At 44.3% G+C, this 16,121-nt stretch overlaps 2 protein-coding genes across 9 annotated transcripts in view; both read left to right on the forward strand.

Moving 5' to 3' along the window:
- The window catches only part of LOC115162172 (sine oculis-binding protein homolog A), a 44,425-nt gene extending 33,155 nt beyond the window's left edge, over nucleotides 1–11,270 (forward strand). For 5 of the 6 annotated variants that reach the window (XM_029713217.1, XM_029713215.1, XM_029713213.1 and 2 more), the window contains 3 exons: nucleotides 3,132–3,227; nucleotides 7,379–9,425; nucleotides 9,996–10,114. In XM_029713217.1, the coding sequence (XP_029569077.1) occupies nucleotides 3,132–3,227; nucleotides 7,379–9,415 (2,133 nt within the window). In that variant the 3' untranslated portion in view covers nucleotides 9,416–9,425; nucleotides 9,996–10,114. Of the gene's footprint in view, nucleotides 1–3,131; nucleotides 3,228–7,378; nucleotides 9,426–9,995 lie in introns of all 6 variants that reach the window. The other variant, XM_029713218.1, reaches the window with a different exon arrangement.
- A 3,598-nt stretch (nucleotides 11,271–14,868) lies between these two features.
- The window catches only part of LOC115162175 (rho-associated protein kinase 2), a 52,781-nt gene continuing 51,528 nt past the window's right edge, over nucleotides 14,869–16,121 (forward strand). The window contains exon 1 of one of the 3 annotated variants that reach the window (XM_029713222.1): nucleotides 14,869–15,845. In XM_029713222.1, coding sequence (XP_029569082.1) covers nucleotides 15,747–15,845 — 99 coding nt within the window. In that variant the 5' untranslated portion in view covers nucleotides 14,869–15,746. The remainder of the gene's footprint in view (nucleotides 15,846–16,121) is intronic. The other 2 variants (XM_029713223.1, XM_029713224.1) reach the window with 2 other exon arrangements.

The raw sequence follows: 16,121 nt of genomic DNA on the forward strand, positions 1-16,121 counted from the left end.
CGCATTGAGTTTCACTAAATATCTACAGCTGCCTCGTCCGTGTAACCCAATCTCCTGTTATGGCGAGCGGGTGGGGAGGATTCAGTTTCGACCATTGCCACTGCACAACACCATCCATCCAGTGCACCAGGAATAATACCAACATTCAGCCATGTGATAGGGTGGCTTGGGGTAGAAGAGTTTTGATCCAGTTTTGAGCTCAGCTAATGACTAGTCTGGTTTATTTCACATAGACATTCAAGAAATACAGAATAATAAAACTGATGTTGTGAAAAATGTTTTACAAACACACACACACACTGTCACATCATGTAAAAGCACTAGAGAGGGAGGGTAAAGTCCAAGTGAAGAGACCCTAGCTTGTATTTTACATCTCATTTCCGCTGCAATACGCCTCTTTTTTTCATGGCTCAGGAATCTTTCCATACACCTCAAGAGACTTTGTGTCTTTGTCTCTGAGGTCCCTCCAGGCAAGAGGGGGCAGAGTGCTTCTTTACGTCACCACAGTATTGTCACATCACTTCAAACAGACACAAATCTTTACACACTGGCTAGCGGTTGCCTGCACTGCTCTGACACACTCTGCAATTTACTTTAGCTTCTGGATCCAGTGACAAGGAAGACACACTGAATAATAGAGGTGTGTGTGTAAACTGTCAGCATTGTGACTCAGTCTAGGCCCCTTTGTCGCAGCAGGAGAGCCTAGTGAGGGAGGTGATTATTTCATAGCTGACAGCGATTTAATACAAAAAAAGGGAAAGGGTAACTTTGAGAGGAGTTTGAGGAAAGGAACTGGAGCTTGAACTTGCATTACACTGAGATGGTCATATCATGCTCTTTCTCCTTCTGAAAGTCTAACTAGCCCAGCTAGAGTAAAGATCCTTACAAATCGTGGCTTGGATGGAACAATCAGCAATTTTCATTATTTATCTGTTAGCCAGCTTAATAAACACTGACTTCCAAGAACATTGTACTATGACATGAATACCACTTTTAGAATGGCATTACAGTACATAAGTTACTTGACTATCGTATACAAGCTTGTTATCCCACAACCAAATGGGAACAAGAAGAGAATGTTCGAGGAACATTTCCTGTTAGCTGGGTAATCTAATGAGAGGACAGAAGGAGGGGGCTGGCCCAAAGATGTGTGTTGTCCCAGGTGGGGGAAAAATGTTGCATTTGTGTTAGATGTGTGTGAGGATTTGTGCAATGGGACGTCTCCGTGAATGTCTGTTTCTTGTTGTGGGTATGTGTGTGTACAATTGTGAGGGTAAACCCGTCAGTATCCTTTGGAAAACACCTCTTGGCAGTTGAAACGTACACACACCTGGGCAGGCCCAGATGCCCAGATGGAGCTCCTCACAGTGACAGCTGTTGTACCACTCCCTCTGGGCATTGGAGTCACCAGTGAGCACACATACCAGTGGCGTGGAACTGTGATGCCATGTTTACACCGGACCCTTTAGCCGGACTGCAACTGTATTTAGCTGACATGGTGTGGCCATCCATAAGACATGTTACTGAATATTTCAGGGGGACCAACTGTGGTAATATTTGCGTAAAGTAAATGTCTAATAGCCAAGAAGTAATTTGAGGAAGAGTAACTTTTGAAAGTGGAGAGTGGGACATCTCCCATAATCACTGCAACAGCAACTGATGGTTAGAAAATGATGACCAATGATTACTTTGGATGGGAAGTTGTTTCAAAATGTGGCTTGAGATCTCTGGAGGACTCATTTTTAACCCATGGCGGGTAGATACTTTCTTAGTGTCTGGGTTTGTCTCCAGGTAGTCTGTTCTCCTTCATGCTCTCAGTCTCTTCATACAACAGTGGTGGGCCTGATTCACAGTAAAAGACATGGTGTCCCCTTTGTATGACTGAACTTTCACGCTGGGTAATTTCTCTCTCTCTCTCGCTCTCTCTCGCGCTCTCTCTCTCTCTCTCTCTCTCTCTCTCTCTCTCTCTCGCTGTCTCTCTCTCTCGCTGTCTCTCTCTCTCGCTGTCTCTCTCTCTCACTGTCTCTCTCTCTCGCTGTCTCTCTCTCTCGCTGTCTCTCTCTCTCGCTGTCTCTCTCTCTCACTGTCTCTCTCTCTCTCTCTCTCTCTCTCTCTCTCTCTCTCTCGCGCTGTCTCTCTCTCTCGCTGTCTCTCTCTCCCGCTGTCTCTCTCTCTCTCTCGCTGTCTCTCTCTCTCTCTCGCTGTCTCTCTCTCTCTCTCGCTGTCTCTCTCTCTCTCGCTGTCTCTCTCTCTCTCTCCCGCTGTCTCTCTCCCGCTGTCTCTCTCTCTCGCTGTCTCTCTCTCTCTCGCTGTCTCTCGTGTCTCTCTCTCTCGTGTCTCTCTCTCGTGTCTCTCTCGCTGTCTCTCTCTCGCTGTCTCTCTCTCGCTGTCTCTCTCTCGCTGTCTCTCTCTCGCTGTCTCTCTCTCGCTGTCTCTCTCTCGCTGTCTCTCTCTCTCTCGCTGTCTCGCTGTCTCTCTCTCCCTCGCTGTCTCTCTCTCTGTTTGTCTGTGTGTGTGCCCCTCATGCCTCATCCACTGTGCCAGCACCTCATTAGCACTATATGTAAATGAATTGGCACAGGGCCAGAGGGTCACAGCACAAAATGGAGACTGGGTAATGACACAATGGCGTGCGTGTTTGTGTGTGTGGGGGGGGGTACATTTAAATTATTATCAATGTGTATCTACACGGTGTCTGGTGCCGAAGTAGTGCTGGTGGATTTTAAATCCCTTATCCAGTTTCCTTTAACCTTGATTTTTGTGACATTGTTAAATAATTGTTTCTCCATGGAAGTCTTTAAATCTGATTAATGTAGCCTTTTAACCAGCCTCCCTGGTTAAATTAGATTAGAATTCCCCTCTTTCACAGTTCATAATGATAAGGCCAGTATAACTTATTTTCAGCTGTCAATGTGAACATTTAACCATAGTTACACACACTCACACTTTTCCACATGGCTTTCATTTATGATAATGAGAACTTGCTTATTATTCCACAACCCAAAGCATGCTCACCCTTTCACCTTTGCCGGTGTCTTTCCATTCATACGTTTGATGTTGTTTTCCTTTCTTTTCTGTCCACCTGTTTATTTTGTCAGTTCGTAAAAAGAGGCCGTTATTTCTCCCCTCAGGCGAGAGACGAAGACGGCCGTGGTGAGAAATTACCCCAGCACAGCTATTCTAAGGATACGCCCAGGCTTGTCTTCAAAACAAACAGCGATGTGCTTGTAAGGACTAAAACATTTAACAACAAGATAGTTTAAGTTTTTGATTGCTAACTGTAGAAATGTAATGGTATATTTTGATATTCATGACTGTTTGATGTGTTGAATAATGTAGAGATGTTTGTTTTTAGAGAATGTGCTGTTAGTCAATTTTTTAAAAACATTTTTCATTTTTATTGATTTAATGTGAATAACATACTTTTTTCATTCAAATAGTTTTATTTTCTCATTTTCATTCTGCCCTGTGTTAGATTCAGATGTTATGTTCACTCCATAGAAAATTTTAGGGAATTTTCTGCCAATTTGATCATTACCATTTTGGGCTTGGTAACATCAATACATTTCAATCCAGCAACAGAATTGGACATACGATTCGCATGTAAATATTAGCTCTACAATAATGGCCATTTTATATTTGAATTGTATCTGGTTCAATTCATTAATTTAAGTGATTTGTGATGGAATAGACTCATGTTTTTTTTTGCAGGCTTCATAAGCTCATCATTGTTCCCCCATCAGAAACTGGTCCCCATAATATACTGTCCAGAATAATACTGCCCCCCCCATCAGATATTGTTTCTCCAGTGCGTACTATCACACACACAGTATCACACTCTGTTCCCTTGCTGATCCGTTTGCTTAGTGTTTAACCAGACGGTTAGCGAGATGGATGGATTTTCAAAACTAAATTCATTAGACAAATGCGAAATCAGTATTACAAGTACTTTAAACAATGTCATGACAAAGTGGTTACAACATAATAATGATCTATTAATTACTCTTTAATTAATCATACCATATTATTATGAATAGTAAATTCCAGTTCAAGAGCATTAGAAACAAGACTGTGAAATCGTGTGTAACAGGTCCTTGAAAGATAATCAAGGAATAAATGGCCCCATGATGTCCATGTGTACTTGGTAGGTAGCTAGGTAAATACCTACAGCAACGCAAATGGTTAAACGGAGCCGGAGCGACCGCTATTACGATGGCCACGGTGGAAATAAATGACCATAATTATATTCAACTGAAAACATCTGTGTGCAGGAGAGGGAGAGACTAGGGAGAGACTAGAGAGAGAAATGACTCCATTAGGGTAATGCACAGTGAAATTTCACTCACGGTGCAGAAACTCGTTAAGTGCTCTCCATCTGTCTTCTTTTTTAGCCCAGGAAAATTTCAACACTTATAATTTAAAATATCCGGGCTTACAATCATTGAACCCAACTCTCAGGGCACTTTTCAGACTTTTTTTTTGCTATGGCTCATTGCGTTCCACTGGATCGAATAGACAGTTTTAAAAAGAAGACTACAGATATCAACGCTCGCTGAAAGGTGACTATGGATCACTCACCTGTAACAGTACCAACACAGTACATGAAACACTAACCCTGTAATGCTGGCCACTATAACAGAGCATTGCAGAGATGGTCTGATCGTCATGTCTACATCATGACAGCCTCTCCCACAGTGGCCGTTTGACGATGGAGGAGATCTCTGTTTAACAGTAAAATTCCAGTATGGACAAGATTGATATTGACTGAGTTGTCCATCGCTTTGACATGTGTGACCTGTCAATTGACAGACAGGGGGAAGAGATGGAAAAGAGAGATAAAAGGGGAGAGTGAATGAATCAGGGCGGCCTATCAACTGAGATCTGAGTAGGTACTTCAGTAGGTCTTAAACTACTAGAGTGACAAATGAAGAACAAATCAATGAAACAGGACAGGGTTCAGAGGAGGATGACACACGAGTGCCATGTTACTGTGAAAGCCAAATGATGGGGGTTCCTAAAGCTGATGTTGATTTTGGGAAGAATTCATGACCATTCCAAATCTGAAGTTGTCATGACGTGCGTGTCTGTCTGCGTGCTTGTGTGCATGTTCTAATCAACATGGGACTCGAGTGCAGCAGGCATATACGTGAATCTCTGAAAGATTGAATGCGTAGGATCATAGTCGTCTTCCAGTAGCATCCCACACCGTATTAGCATTCAGCAAAGGGGATTAGGGTGTGTGTGATGGATGGACGTCGTTGAGGGGTCTGACAGCTGATTAATGCCTTAATTATCTCCAGTGAGTCGCTGCCACGTCCCTCTGAGCTGGCAGAGTGAGTTGTGTGCCCCATCTCCCTGGCCCACCCATCGCCTTCCACTCACTAGGGTCACATTAATTATTTCAGGTACTCTAATGAGAACGGCCACGTGATGATTGGACGTTCAGTGTTTTTGAGCGTTTTGGAAATGTTTGTAGCCAATAAAAAAATATCCTGACATCCCACAGAGTATTGACAAGTTGTGCTAGGTTGCTCCCCTGCCCTGCCCAATGTAATGGCCCCGCGGTAGGGTTGGATGATCCCATTCCATTTTAATGCTGTCAATTCCACTTTAATGCTGTAAATTATATTTTAATGCTGTCAATTCATGAATCAAAGAGACTTTTTTATGTAATGAAAATATCCCAAACACTCATACTAAAGTTGCACATCCGTAGTGAATAGCGCCGCATTATAGCACCCTCCTAGGTGGTGCTCAGCAGCCAACTGAACACGTAGAACTCCGCCCAGCTGTCAGACTCTCTTCTGTGCCCCCTACTGGCAGCTTGTTCACTGTCTCCGTCTGTCCATCTCACCCACCCACCACAATCACGTACCCCCACTCATGATCATACCTTGGGGAAAACCTTTTACTTGAGGCTGTTATGTGCTGTGCCTGTGGCCACTGCCACTGTCACAGTGGCTAAATGTGTATCTGAGTGGTTCGTTTAAGAGGTGACAACCCCATGGCAAGTGTAAATGGGAATTACATGTCTGGAGAAAGTGTTGTCCTTTTAAAAGCTTTACGTACACCCATCCAGATTTGCACTCACTTAAGTCTGTTTAAAGCTGGATTTTCCTCAGGTTGTATTTATCAGGGTGTTACCATGTGTAGGACAGTATTTGCACCGCAAGGGTCATAGCAGTACGAAGTTGCTATGAAAATCTCTGTCTCACTCACACACATTCGATCATATTTTGGGGGTTTTGGGTAGAGTATGCAGATTTATGCAGTGGAAGAAAAATACAGATGGGTTTTCCTAACGAGGATACAAACATGCACAGGTGCAGTGCAGATGGACTTTTATTTACTTGGTGTAACGAAACAGAATTTGACCAAGTCATTTCATTACGATCCAAAACGGAACTCTGTGTATCCATACCCCCCACATTACGAGCAAAACATTTAATTGGTCCCCCCTCATGACAGCGAAGATTTAAATAGTTTTTTTTAAAGCAAATCTACACATTTTTCCATAGGGTGGAGGCAAATGTTTGCAATTTTTAATATGATAACTGATGATCAATTAATCAATTAATTTAATCTAATTGGTCCGTAGACCTACAAAAGGGGGCATGAGCCCACTGGCCACCAGTTTCCCATCCCTTTTATAGAGTAACAACATGGCAAAAGGGCAAACACCTTTCTAATGTTGAGTTCCACCCCCCTTTTGCCCTCAGAACAGCCTCAATTAGTCGGGGGATGGACTCTACAGTACAAGGTGTCGAAAGTGTTCCACAGGGATGCTGGCCCATGTTGACTCCAATGTGTCCCACAGTTGTGTCAATTTGGCTGAATGCCAATTGGGTGTTGGACCATTCTTGATACAGTACACACAGGAAACTCTTTGAGCGTGAAAACCCAGCAGCGTTGCAGCTCTTGACACACTCAAACCGGTGCGCCTGGAGAAATTACCATACCGCGTTCAAAGGCACTTAAATCTTTTGTCTTGCCCATTCACCATCTGAATGGCACAAATACGCAATGCATGTCTCATTTGTCTCAAGGCTTAAAAATTCCTTCGTTAACCTTTCTCCTTCCCTTCATCTACACTGATTGAAGTTTATTTAACAAGTGACATAAATAAGGGATCATAGCTTTCACCTAGAGTCACCTGGTCAGTGTCATGGCATAAGGTGAATGCACCAATTTGTAAGTCGCTCTGGATAAGAGCGTCTGCTAAATGACTTAAATGTAAATGTAAATGTAAGAGCAGGTGTTCCTAATGTTTTGTACACAGTGTATGATGTTGCTGACTTTTTAACTGCTTATGTGTGGTGTCTGTAGTGCATTGTACCTGATGATGTCTTTGGTCTTGTGTTTTTTTTTTGTGTTACAGGTGTGTGACTGGTGCAAACACATCCGCCACACCAAGGAGTACCTGGATTTTGGTGCCGGTGAACGGAGGCTGCAGTTCTGCAGTGCCAAATGCCTGAACCAGTACAAGATGGACATCTTCTACAAAGAGACTCAGGCGGCGCTGCCAGGGGGCCTGTGTAACCCAGGACACGGCCCTGTGGAGGGCAAGTCAGAGAGCAGCACTGGGTTGCAGCTTTTAACCCCCGATTCCTGGGGCACACCTTTGGGTGACTTACGTCGCAAAGCCCCTTCTCCTGGGGCAAACCCCTCTGTGCCAGTCCCCTCCAGCTCCACCGCTGCCTCTCCCTCTGAGACAGGCACTGTCTGCTCTCCTTCTTCCTCGTCCGCCAAAAACCCCACACCCAGACCGCACGAGAGTCCCACCTTACCCCCTCCCCCACACCCCTCGCGGCACCCTCCCATGGGAGTCCCCTCGGGCAGCCCCCCCATGGTGATGACGCCCCGGGGGCCCGTGCCCCTGCCCTTCTTCATGGAGCATCAGATGATGCAGCAGATGCGCCCGTCGTTCCTCCGCCCACCTCCCCACGGCCCAGGCCCCAACAGTCCTCTGTCCAACCCAATGATCCCTGGCATTGGACCACCACCCCCACCACCCAGAACCCTGGCTCCGCCATCCAGCCCTATGCACAGGCCCCAGTTCTCACCCCGCCACCACCCCTCCAACAACCCCAACCTTGGAGGGAACCCTCCAGGGATGATGCCACCCTATCCAGGCCTACACATACCTGGTTTTCCTTTCACCTCCAACATGATGCCAAACGGGCCCATGCATATGCCGCACATGATGAACTTCGGTATACCTTCCCTCGCCCCCCTGGTGCCCCCACCAACCCTGCTGGTCCCTTACCCTGTCATCGTGCCCCTGCCGGTGCCCATCCCTATACCCATACCCTTCCCCTTCAACCCCAAGACCTCGAAGGACAACCCCAGCAACAACAACGACCCCATTCCGAGTGCATCGGGGGAGAACACTGATCCGACAGAGCTCAAGCCTTTCTACCCTGGTTCCTCCAGAGGGGAACTGAAGTTGGGGTCCTCCAGTTCTGGGGTGCACTCCTTGGGCTTTTCTGGTTACACTCTGGACCGCTTTGGCTCTGAGAGGAGTAGGATTGACGTGGTGGACCTGACCGTGAAGACTGAGAGTCCGGGGAGTGCCAACACCTTGGGACTCTCGCTCTCTGGTGGCCCCGCAGCCTCCCTCCCCGAGGGAGTGATCGACCTGACTCTGGGCCAGCGGTCGCGGCTGCAGCAGGTCATCCAGCGGGTGGTGCCCAGTGTCCAGGTGAAGGTGGAACCGGAAGGGGACTCATCCAGCCCCCCACCCTCTGGACCATCCCCTCTGGATGTCTCTGGGAAGGGGGACAGCAGCCTAGAGGACATGAGCCAGGAGGTCAGGGAGGCCATTAGTGTTTCTCTGAAGCCAAACTCCATATCTTGTTGCCAGGCCACATCACCATCCCCCCAGCCAAACCAAAACTCCTACCCCACCCAGCTCATAAACCACCCTGGCACCCCACAGACCCAGCCCTGCAACCTCGCTGCCCCCTTTAATGTCATAGTAAATGGCAGCAGTCAATCCACAGACAGTCCCGGCAGGAGCACGCTACCCACACCTCCGTCTGACACTGGTCAGAGAGGAGGTGGCGGCGAACCGGCCAACTGCGAGCTGGAGCGGGATGCCCTGAAGGAGAACAGCTGCGCAGTGGCGGAATGGGAACCAGGTAAGAGAGGCCCGAGTGACGAGGCAGCACAGGGGGGCACAGATGAAGGCAAGCTAGAAGCTTACGGCGACCTTATGGCTCTGGACGATGATGACGACCACGCCTATGCACTGCTGCTGCCCAAGGCTGGCTGTGTCATCCAGCCCGGGCCAAAGCCCAGCGACAAGACAGCCATTGTGTCCTATAGCATCAGCGCTCCTCTGGCGGCAGGGAGCCCCGAGCTGGAGCCGCCGTTAAAGAGGAGGTGCCTGCGAATACGCAATCAGAACAAATGAGGCAGAAAAGGTTGGTCTCATGGAGCCCCCTACTGAGGATCCAAAGAGGTCCCCCTCTCATAATATCTGCCCTGTACCTGTCCCTACTACAGGTGGTGTGGAAATGACAGCTTTTTTTGTGTAAATGTCACACAAAAAGGCCTTCATAACATTAAGATGTCTGATTTAACTCTGTGGAGGGTGTTTGTGCTGCTTTGTAGCATATGTTGATGTATATAATTGCACTGATGTTTGATCATATTGTTTAAATATATAGAAAAGTTTCCTCATCAAGCATAAACTGACCTTTTTTGTCTGCATAGATGTATTGCAATGTTTCCCTCTCACTACTGCCCTTGCTGTAGCTTTCGACCTGATCTGAGAGGAGTGCTGACAGAAATGTACCAGCATCAGGGAAGATATACTCTGAAGTTAGGGTTGATAAAAAGCTAATGCTATTTTAGTCAAGCATGCAGCAGTAAATCAACTGGATCTGAGCGAGAGATGTGTCTGGTTGAAAAATAGACCTGTAGAATGGGGATTCCCTTTGTCTGATCTAATATGTCTAATTCTGGATCCTCTTTCTCGTTTCACATTTCAGCTCAGACAGGTGGCAGTATTTCCCCAACAGAATGAGGGACGCTTTTGAAGCTGTTGACAACACTAGCCTTCAACCATCTGCTCCTCCACTCCACAAACCTCTCTCCCAGCCAACCAGCCATGTAACCCTAATCTTGACCACTCAAACCATCCACACTGCCCGTCTCCCTTCCAAAGCAAATGCTCTGTCAGATCTCTGCTACCCGACCGGAGAAGCCACAATGCTAACCCAATAGGTTTACCAGCAGTTTTATGTTCGCTGGAAGAGGCTTAATGTAGCATTTTTAGCCAGTCTGTTCCACAGTGAAAGGGGGAGTTTTCATGTGGCATGAAATTCAGGCTAAAGTCACCCCCCCCTCCTTTGCATGATCACAACCAGTACAAAATGCTAACCTCCAACCCCCATCCCACCATTGACAGTAACAGGACTTTTGTTTTTAACTGGTAACCAAAAAGAGACATCTCATGATGGAAGGTAACAATCAGAAGGAGACATTTTCTGAGCCTCATGGGTTCAGGAATAAGAAGGAAAAAGTGGAGCGGTGAAATCCTTGTGTTCTGACTGTAGCACTCTCCATCCCTGGAGATACCAGGGCCCCCCTGCCACCACAGAGCCTTTCTCTAGTAGAGCAATGGGGATATCTCCACAATAAAACGAGACCTTGGGACGATTGATCTGCTCCTCTTTAGTGAGTTTCATGGTCATAAAAGACAAGGATTTTCAAGTATATCTTCACTCACTGATTTGTGGACAACAGGGTAGCGATCTCACCAGCAAATGACGGTGGGCAACTGTGGACTATGTGCAATCTCTGCCATCGTGGAGGCCATTTTGCATCTCTCCAAGCCCCCGGTCAGACCGAATCAGATGTGTAATTCTAATTCTTATCATAATTTATATATTTACATTTTTCACATCCTAATGCTATTGATGATAATGATATACTGTATCTTCAGCCACATCTCTGATGTGTACAGTAAGGTTATGGTAATGGAGTGACTTCCAGCATGGAAGCAAAAACAGGACTGCTGCTCATCACACCGCTAAGGGATTGCGTCAATCAGGAGTTGAGACCACACCCATTAGCATTGTTTCATCACTAGTGTTCAGGGTCGTAATGCTGCACTAGGATTTACCATTGACAAGTGATGCCGACTCTCTCTTACAATCAAATTTGCTTGTCAATCTTGGATAATTTTCTGGAAACAATGGTCCAAACTATTTGTCAAGCCAAACTACTGAAATAAATTAAACAATTCTTTAATCAGTCACACATGTTGTCATAGATAGTCATATTTACATTTTTAAAACAATTTAACAGTTATTTAACCTTTTATTTAACTAGGCAAGTCAGTTAAGAACAAATTCTTATTTACAATGACGGCCTACCCCGGTAAAACCTGGACGACGTTGGGCCAGTTGTGCACCGCCCTATGGGACTCCCAATCACGGCCGGATGTGATGCAGCCTGGGCTTTTATTATGATATAGGGAATCATCCCACTTCCCTGTCCTTCATCCTGTTCTACATTTTGTCATTTTCCAGTGTTAATCTGTCTGGATTATAACATTTTGGCAGTGTTTATTTTGCTTCATCAGAGTTTATACTGCCAGTAGACACTAACATTTTTGCCATCTATTTATTTACTATGTTTTGGTGTCATTACGTTTGCTATGGCTTCATGGAGGATTTTTTTGCTCAATTATCTTGTAGAGATTAAACGATTTCTCCCCCACGGACTTCTTTCAACATCAAATTAGCTTTTTCAATTTTCATGTGCAATCTTTCCTGCCAAAATCTCCAGCTTCTTGCCAACTTCTTTTTCCATCTCTCCATTTCCCTTTGAGTCTGAACCTTTTTTCTCTTTCACTGAACACCAATGGGAAATGTCATACACCCTCCAGAGCTATGGGTCGCATGTTTTATTACAAAAATGGGTTACACACACACACAGACAGAGGTGTCAAAAGCAACAACTCACCATGCTCTATGATGTACTCTCTCTTTCACACGCACATACACTAACTAAAATGAAGTTTAGATATTCATTCTCTCTCCATCCATGTATTGTTCTAACTGCTCTCTCTTGACTCCCTTCCTGATGACAGTAGTGTTTGCCAATGTTCATATTAGAGTCTGTTGACTCTGAGTGCACTGCAACACAATCTGCCCCATGTTGATAGTCAGGCATTTAGGCTTTGCCTGTCATGTGCCAAGACTGAGATTCTGTGTCACAGTAATCATTGCCTTGAATTTCAGTCTCTCGCTTATTATTATTTTTTATATATATTTTTTTTAATGTGTCTGATATTTCCAGACTCGGCCACCTAGCCTTTGCAGTCACTATAGTGCACACTCCAAGAGTAGCAATTCATTTTCAAACAATTCAATTTTGTACAGACTTATTCTCAATGATTCCAACCAAAATCAGAGATCACATAAGAAACATAAATTCTGAGGAATCATTTCCATTTCTTCATTCACTTTTACTTCATTCACTTTCACCACCATGTGTAATGTGAACCAGAGATACTTGGATAAATATAGCCTTGAAACTGGAAACGTGTAGTGTCTACGGTTCTTGACAGATGTGGGAGACAGTTGAAACTGAGACAATGAAACAGGTCTGGCTTCTGTCTGACTGCAGAAATGTGTGTGCCGGTCTGTGTGCATGCACGTGTTGAATTGATCTCATCTGACCATTGCTGTCGTTGTCTGGGTGCATCTCAGTGAAAAATTAACATGTGCAAGGCTTAGAATTGCCACTAGGTGTCAGGGTAGATCTTCTTTGCTGCCAACACGGTGGGCCTGAAAATACAACTATTATTATTATTTATTTTTAGCAGAGCCCCCTTCTAACACTTCCACATAGCTTTGAGTGGCCCTGACGCATAGACCTACTCACCCGAACACAACAACACACACACTTTAATATCACCTTCATCGTTGTGACCGAAAAGACAATTCAACCCTCCAGTGCCAGCATCATCAGTCTTGCTAATGCTTACAGGAATGAAGTGGAAAGCAAATTGTATTTGGTTAAAGTCATCTGCCTATTTTATGGCGGAGAGATTAACAATAAAAGAGAACATTCAGCACCCATGTAATGAAATTAAATAGGCTAGGTCAACAGCCTAAGATATGCAATGACAACTTCATATTCAAAATCTTTATGACAGAGAGTAGAAATACAAAACAAAAACATGACATTTTTCATGTCACTTTTCAAACGTGAACAGAAAAGCTGCCTTAACTCTCGCTTGAGTACAACTCCACAGTGCATACGATGATGCTCGCTAGTAAGACTCCCCACTTTGTACAAAAGAAAATAGACAAAAAAAAATCTTTGTTGTGTTGATAGTGTTGATGTATAGCTGATCAGCTTTTTTGTGACTTGTAAACCCAACCCTCACATTTTGCTAAAAGACCCTTCTTCCTACAGCACCAACAACTCCTACTTGTCCCAAGCATTCCCCTACCCCTTCTATATTTTATCTTATGGTGAATTCTCAACCTTTTTGTGTACATTTTATAGTATTATTTATTATTGACAAAATTACATTATTTGGACTGGGCATTTTTATTTAAATGTCAATGCTTGGTGAAGAGTCAATTGTTTCTTTTATAATTAAAGTGAAAAAAAACCTGCAAGAAATGGAAATAACCCTTGTCTTTTTGTTATGAAGTTGTTACTATAACTTGTTGCCAAGATTGCTTGAAAATAATAATGTTGTGCTGTAACAGTATTTGCTTTATTCAGTGAATTGCTTATGGAGACTAATAAATAGAGGCACACACCAACTTGTTTCATCTTTGTCAATATCCGTTCATGTAAACTGCAGACACGCGCTCACACACGTTATTTCCCCTTCTCTTACCATGGCGCAAAACACTCAAATATTATTTGGACACATTGTGTCTTATTCTTCACTGCGCATCACAGAACACTTGGTGTGGCAATTAGCAAAAAGTCTGCACCAGCCGATACAGCATAATGAACAAAGGAGAGACTGGTGACATACTGATATACTGATACTCTACTGAAGGTACAGTATGTAGTTCTACTTTAGGTACCAATGCATCAAAACAACACCACAAATGACTTATAATTACTGGGAGCAATATCATCATCGACATCGAAGGACAGCCATAAAGTATGTCTACTGCTAGCCTGGGCAGCTGCTAATTGACTTTATGGATCTCCACCACAGGAGGTTGGTGGCACCTTAATTGGGGAGGACGGGTTTGTGGTAATGGCTGGAGCGAAATTAGTAGAATGGTATCAAATACATCAAACACATGGTTTCCAGGTGTTTGATGCCATTCCACTAACTCCTTTCCAGATATTATTATGAGCCGTCCTCCTCTCAGCAGCCTCCTGTGATCTCCACTATGGTATGGGATTGATGTGCACAGCTGGTAATACACTGGTGTCCCTGGCGACCGGTTTCGTACATAACATATTCTCCATTCAGGCTGCAAAGTCTTCGATTTCCTCTTTAACTAGATTTAATGAGAGAAGGCTGAAAAAAAACGGGGAAAATATGCATACTTTCTTAATGAACACACAATTTTCCACTACCAGGCTAAAGTGGATAAAGCCTAGGAATGCTACTTCCTGATGTTGCGCCCTGCGTTCAGCCTATCAGGTTGCAGCAGTCTGTTGTTTACCCCTGGCTGAACACGGGGCGAAACACAGGAAGTATAGCATTCCCTAGGCATTACCCATTCTAGCATAGTGGTGGAAAAGGATGTGGCAACCTATCAAGAGGTTCGAACGTATTGTTGTAACAAGGTGTTGGTGCGAAGGTTCAAGTCCCAACAATATCAAGAGATAGATACCTATGTGCTGTTAAATAGTGGAAATAATGTATCAATCAGATGAATCATTACTCAGTGTGAAGAACGTATTAGTACAACTTTAGGAGAGCTTTCATCACATAGGCCTTCCTATGGTTCGTCATGCAGCTTCCCACGTTGAACAGCAGGCTATATAGACAAGAGGAGACTTATGGGTAAATGAGGCGGCTGTGTTTGCATGTTGATATCAGAAGAGGGAGGAGAGAGATCTAGCTCTGGAAGTGGAGTATGTAGTGTACGAGGAATCCAGCCACCGACAAACCTTTGTTTTTGGGCATGCAGGGATAAATGTAGTGCATGGGAGAAGAACTCGTCATAGAAAGTTTAACGATTCATCATCACGCAAGCTATTTTGGAGAACGCCATTCTTACCCTGTAAATTTGCCTACGACTATGAGGCAGTCACAAAATCCATGTAATTTGAGAGTTTCTAAAGTTGGATTTTAAACACTGCGGACTGTTTTAGAAACACATTTTTGAAATTGAAGCAAAGCATTTCGGAGCGCCCAAAAAGAGAAGGGGAGGGGGGTCAAAGAAAACGCCCTGTTGCTGAATCTTGTAAAAATGCTAACTTAATCGCCGTGTGGACCATAGAGAACATTTATATTGAATATGTTACCATAAATTGTTACCTTAATTTGCGTTTAACAACATCTCCTAACTAATTGGCAAGTTTGAGGAGCGTCGCTTCTCCCTTCACGGTGGACTATGTTTTCCCCTTCACTGTGGACACTGTAATTCCGAAGCGACTTCAGAGGGCGGTGAGTCGGAGGCTGCTAGGCCCACGGCGATTGCTCAAGAACAAACATATTTTTTCTCATGTAAACTCTTAAGACTTCTCATAAGGCTCGTCTTATATGTAAACGAAACGGGCATTCATCAATCGCAAAGATGTCGCATGGTGCAGAGAGAAGGATGGAAAACCGGTTGAAAAAGCTGGAGGCCATGATCAAAGATCCAAGATCTGCGATAAATTTAGAAAGTTTACTGGTAAGTCTGCTTAAATATTTTATTAATTATTAATAGGTCCCATGTTTTCCCCTTTCGCATTTTGAAGCAACCGACAAAATACATAGCAATAAGTAGACTTCTTACGCCTTTTAACCAAGATATGTATACATTTTGATGTTCAGATAATACATTGTAACCGAATTTCCACAAAGCCTTTGATGCAGGTCAACAACATTCACTTTAGAAATTATAGACCTATTGCACTATATCTTTTAGATTAACAAACTGTATTTGCACATTATCGTTAGCCTACAT

This window comes from Salmo trutta, chromosome 25 (genome assembly GCF_901001165.1).
Source record: "Salmo trutta chromosome 25, fSalTru1.1, whole genome shotgun sequence".
Taxonomy (NCBI): domain Eukaryota; kingdom Metazoa; phylum Chordata; class Actinopteri; order Salmoniformes; family Salmonidae; genus Salmo; species Salmo trutta.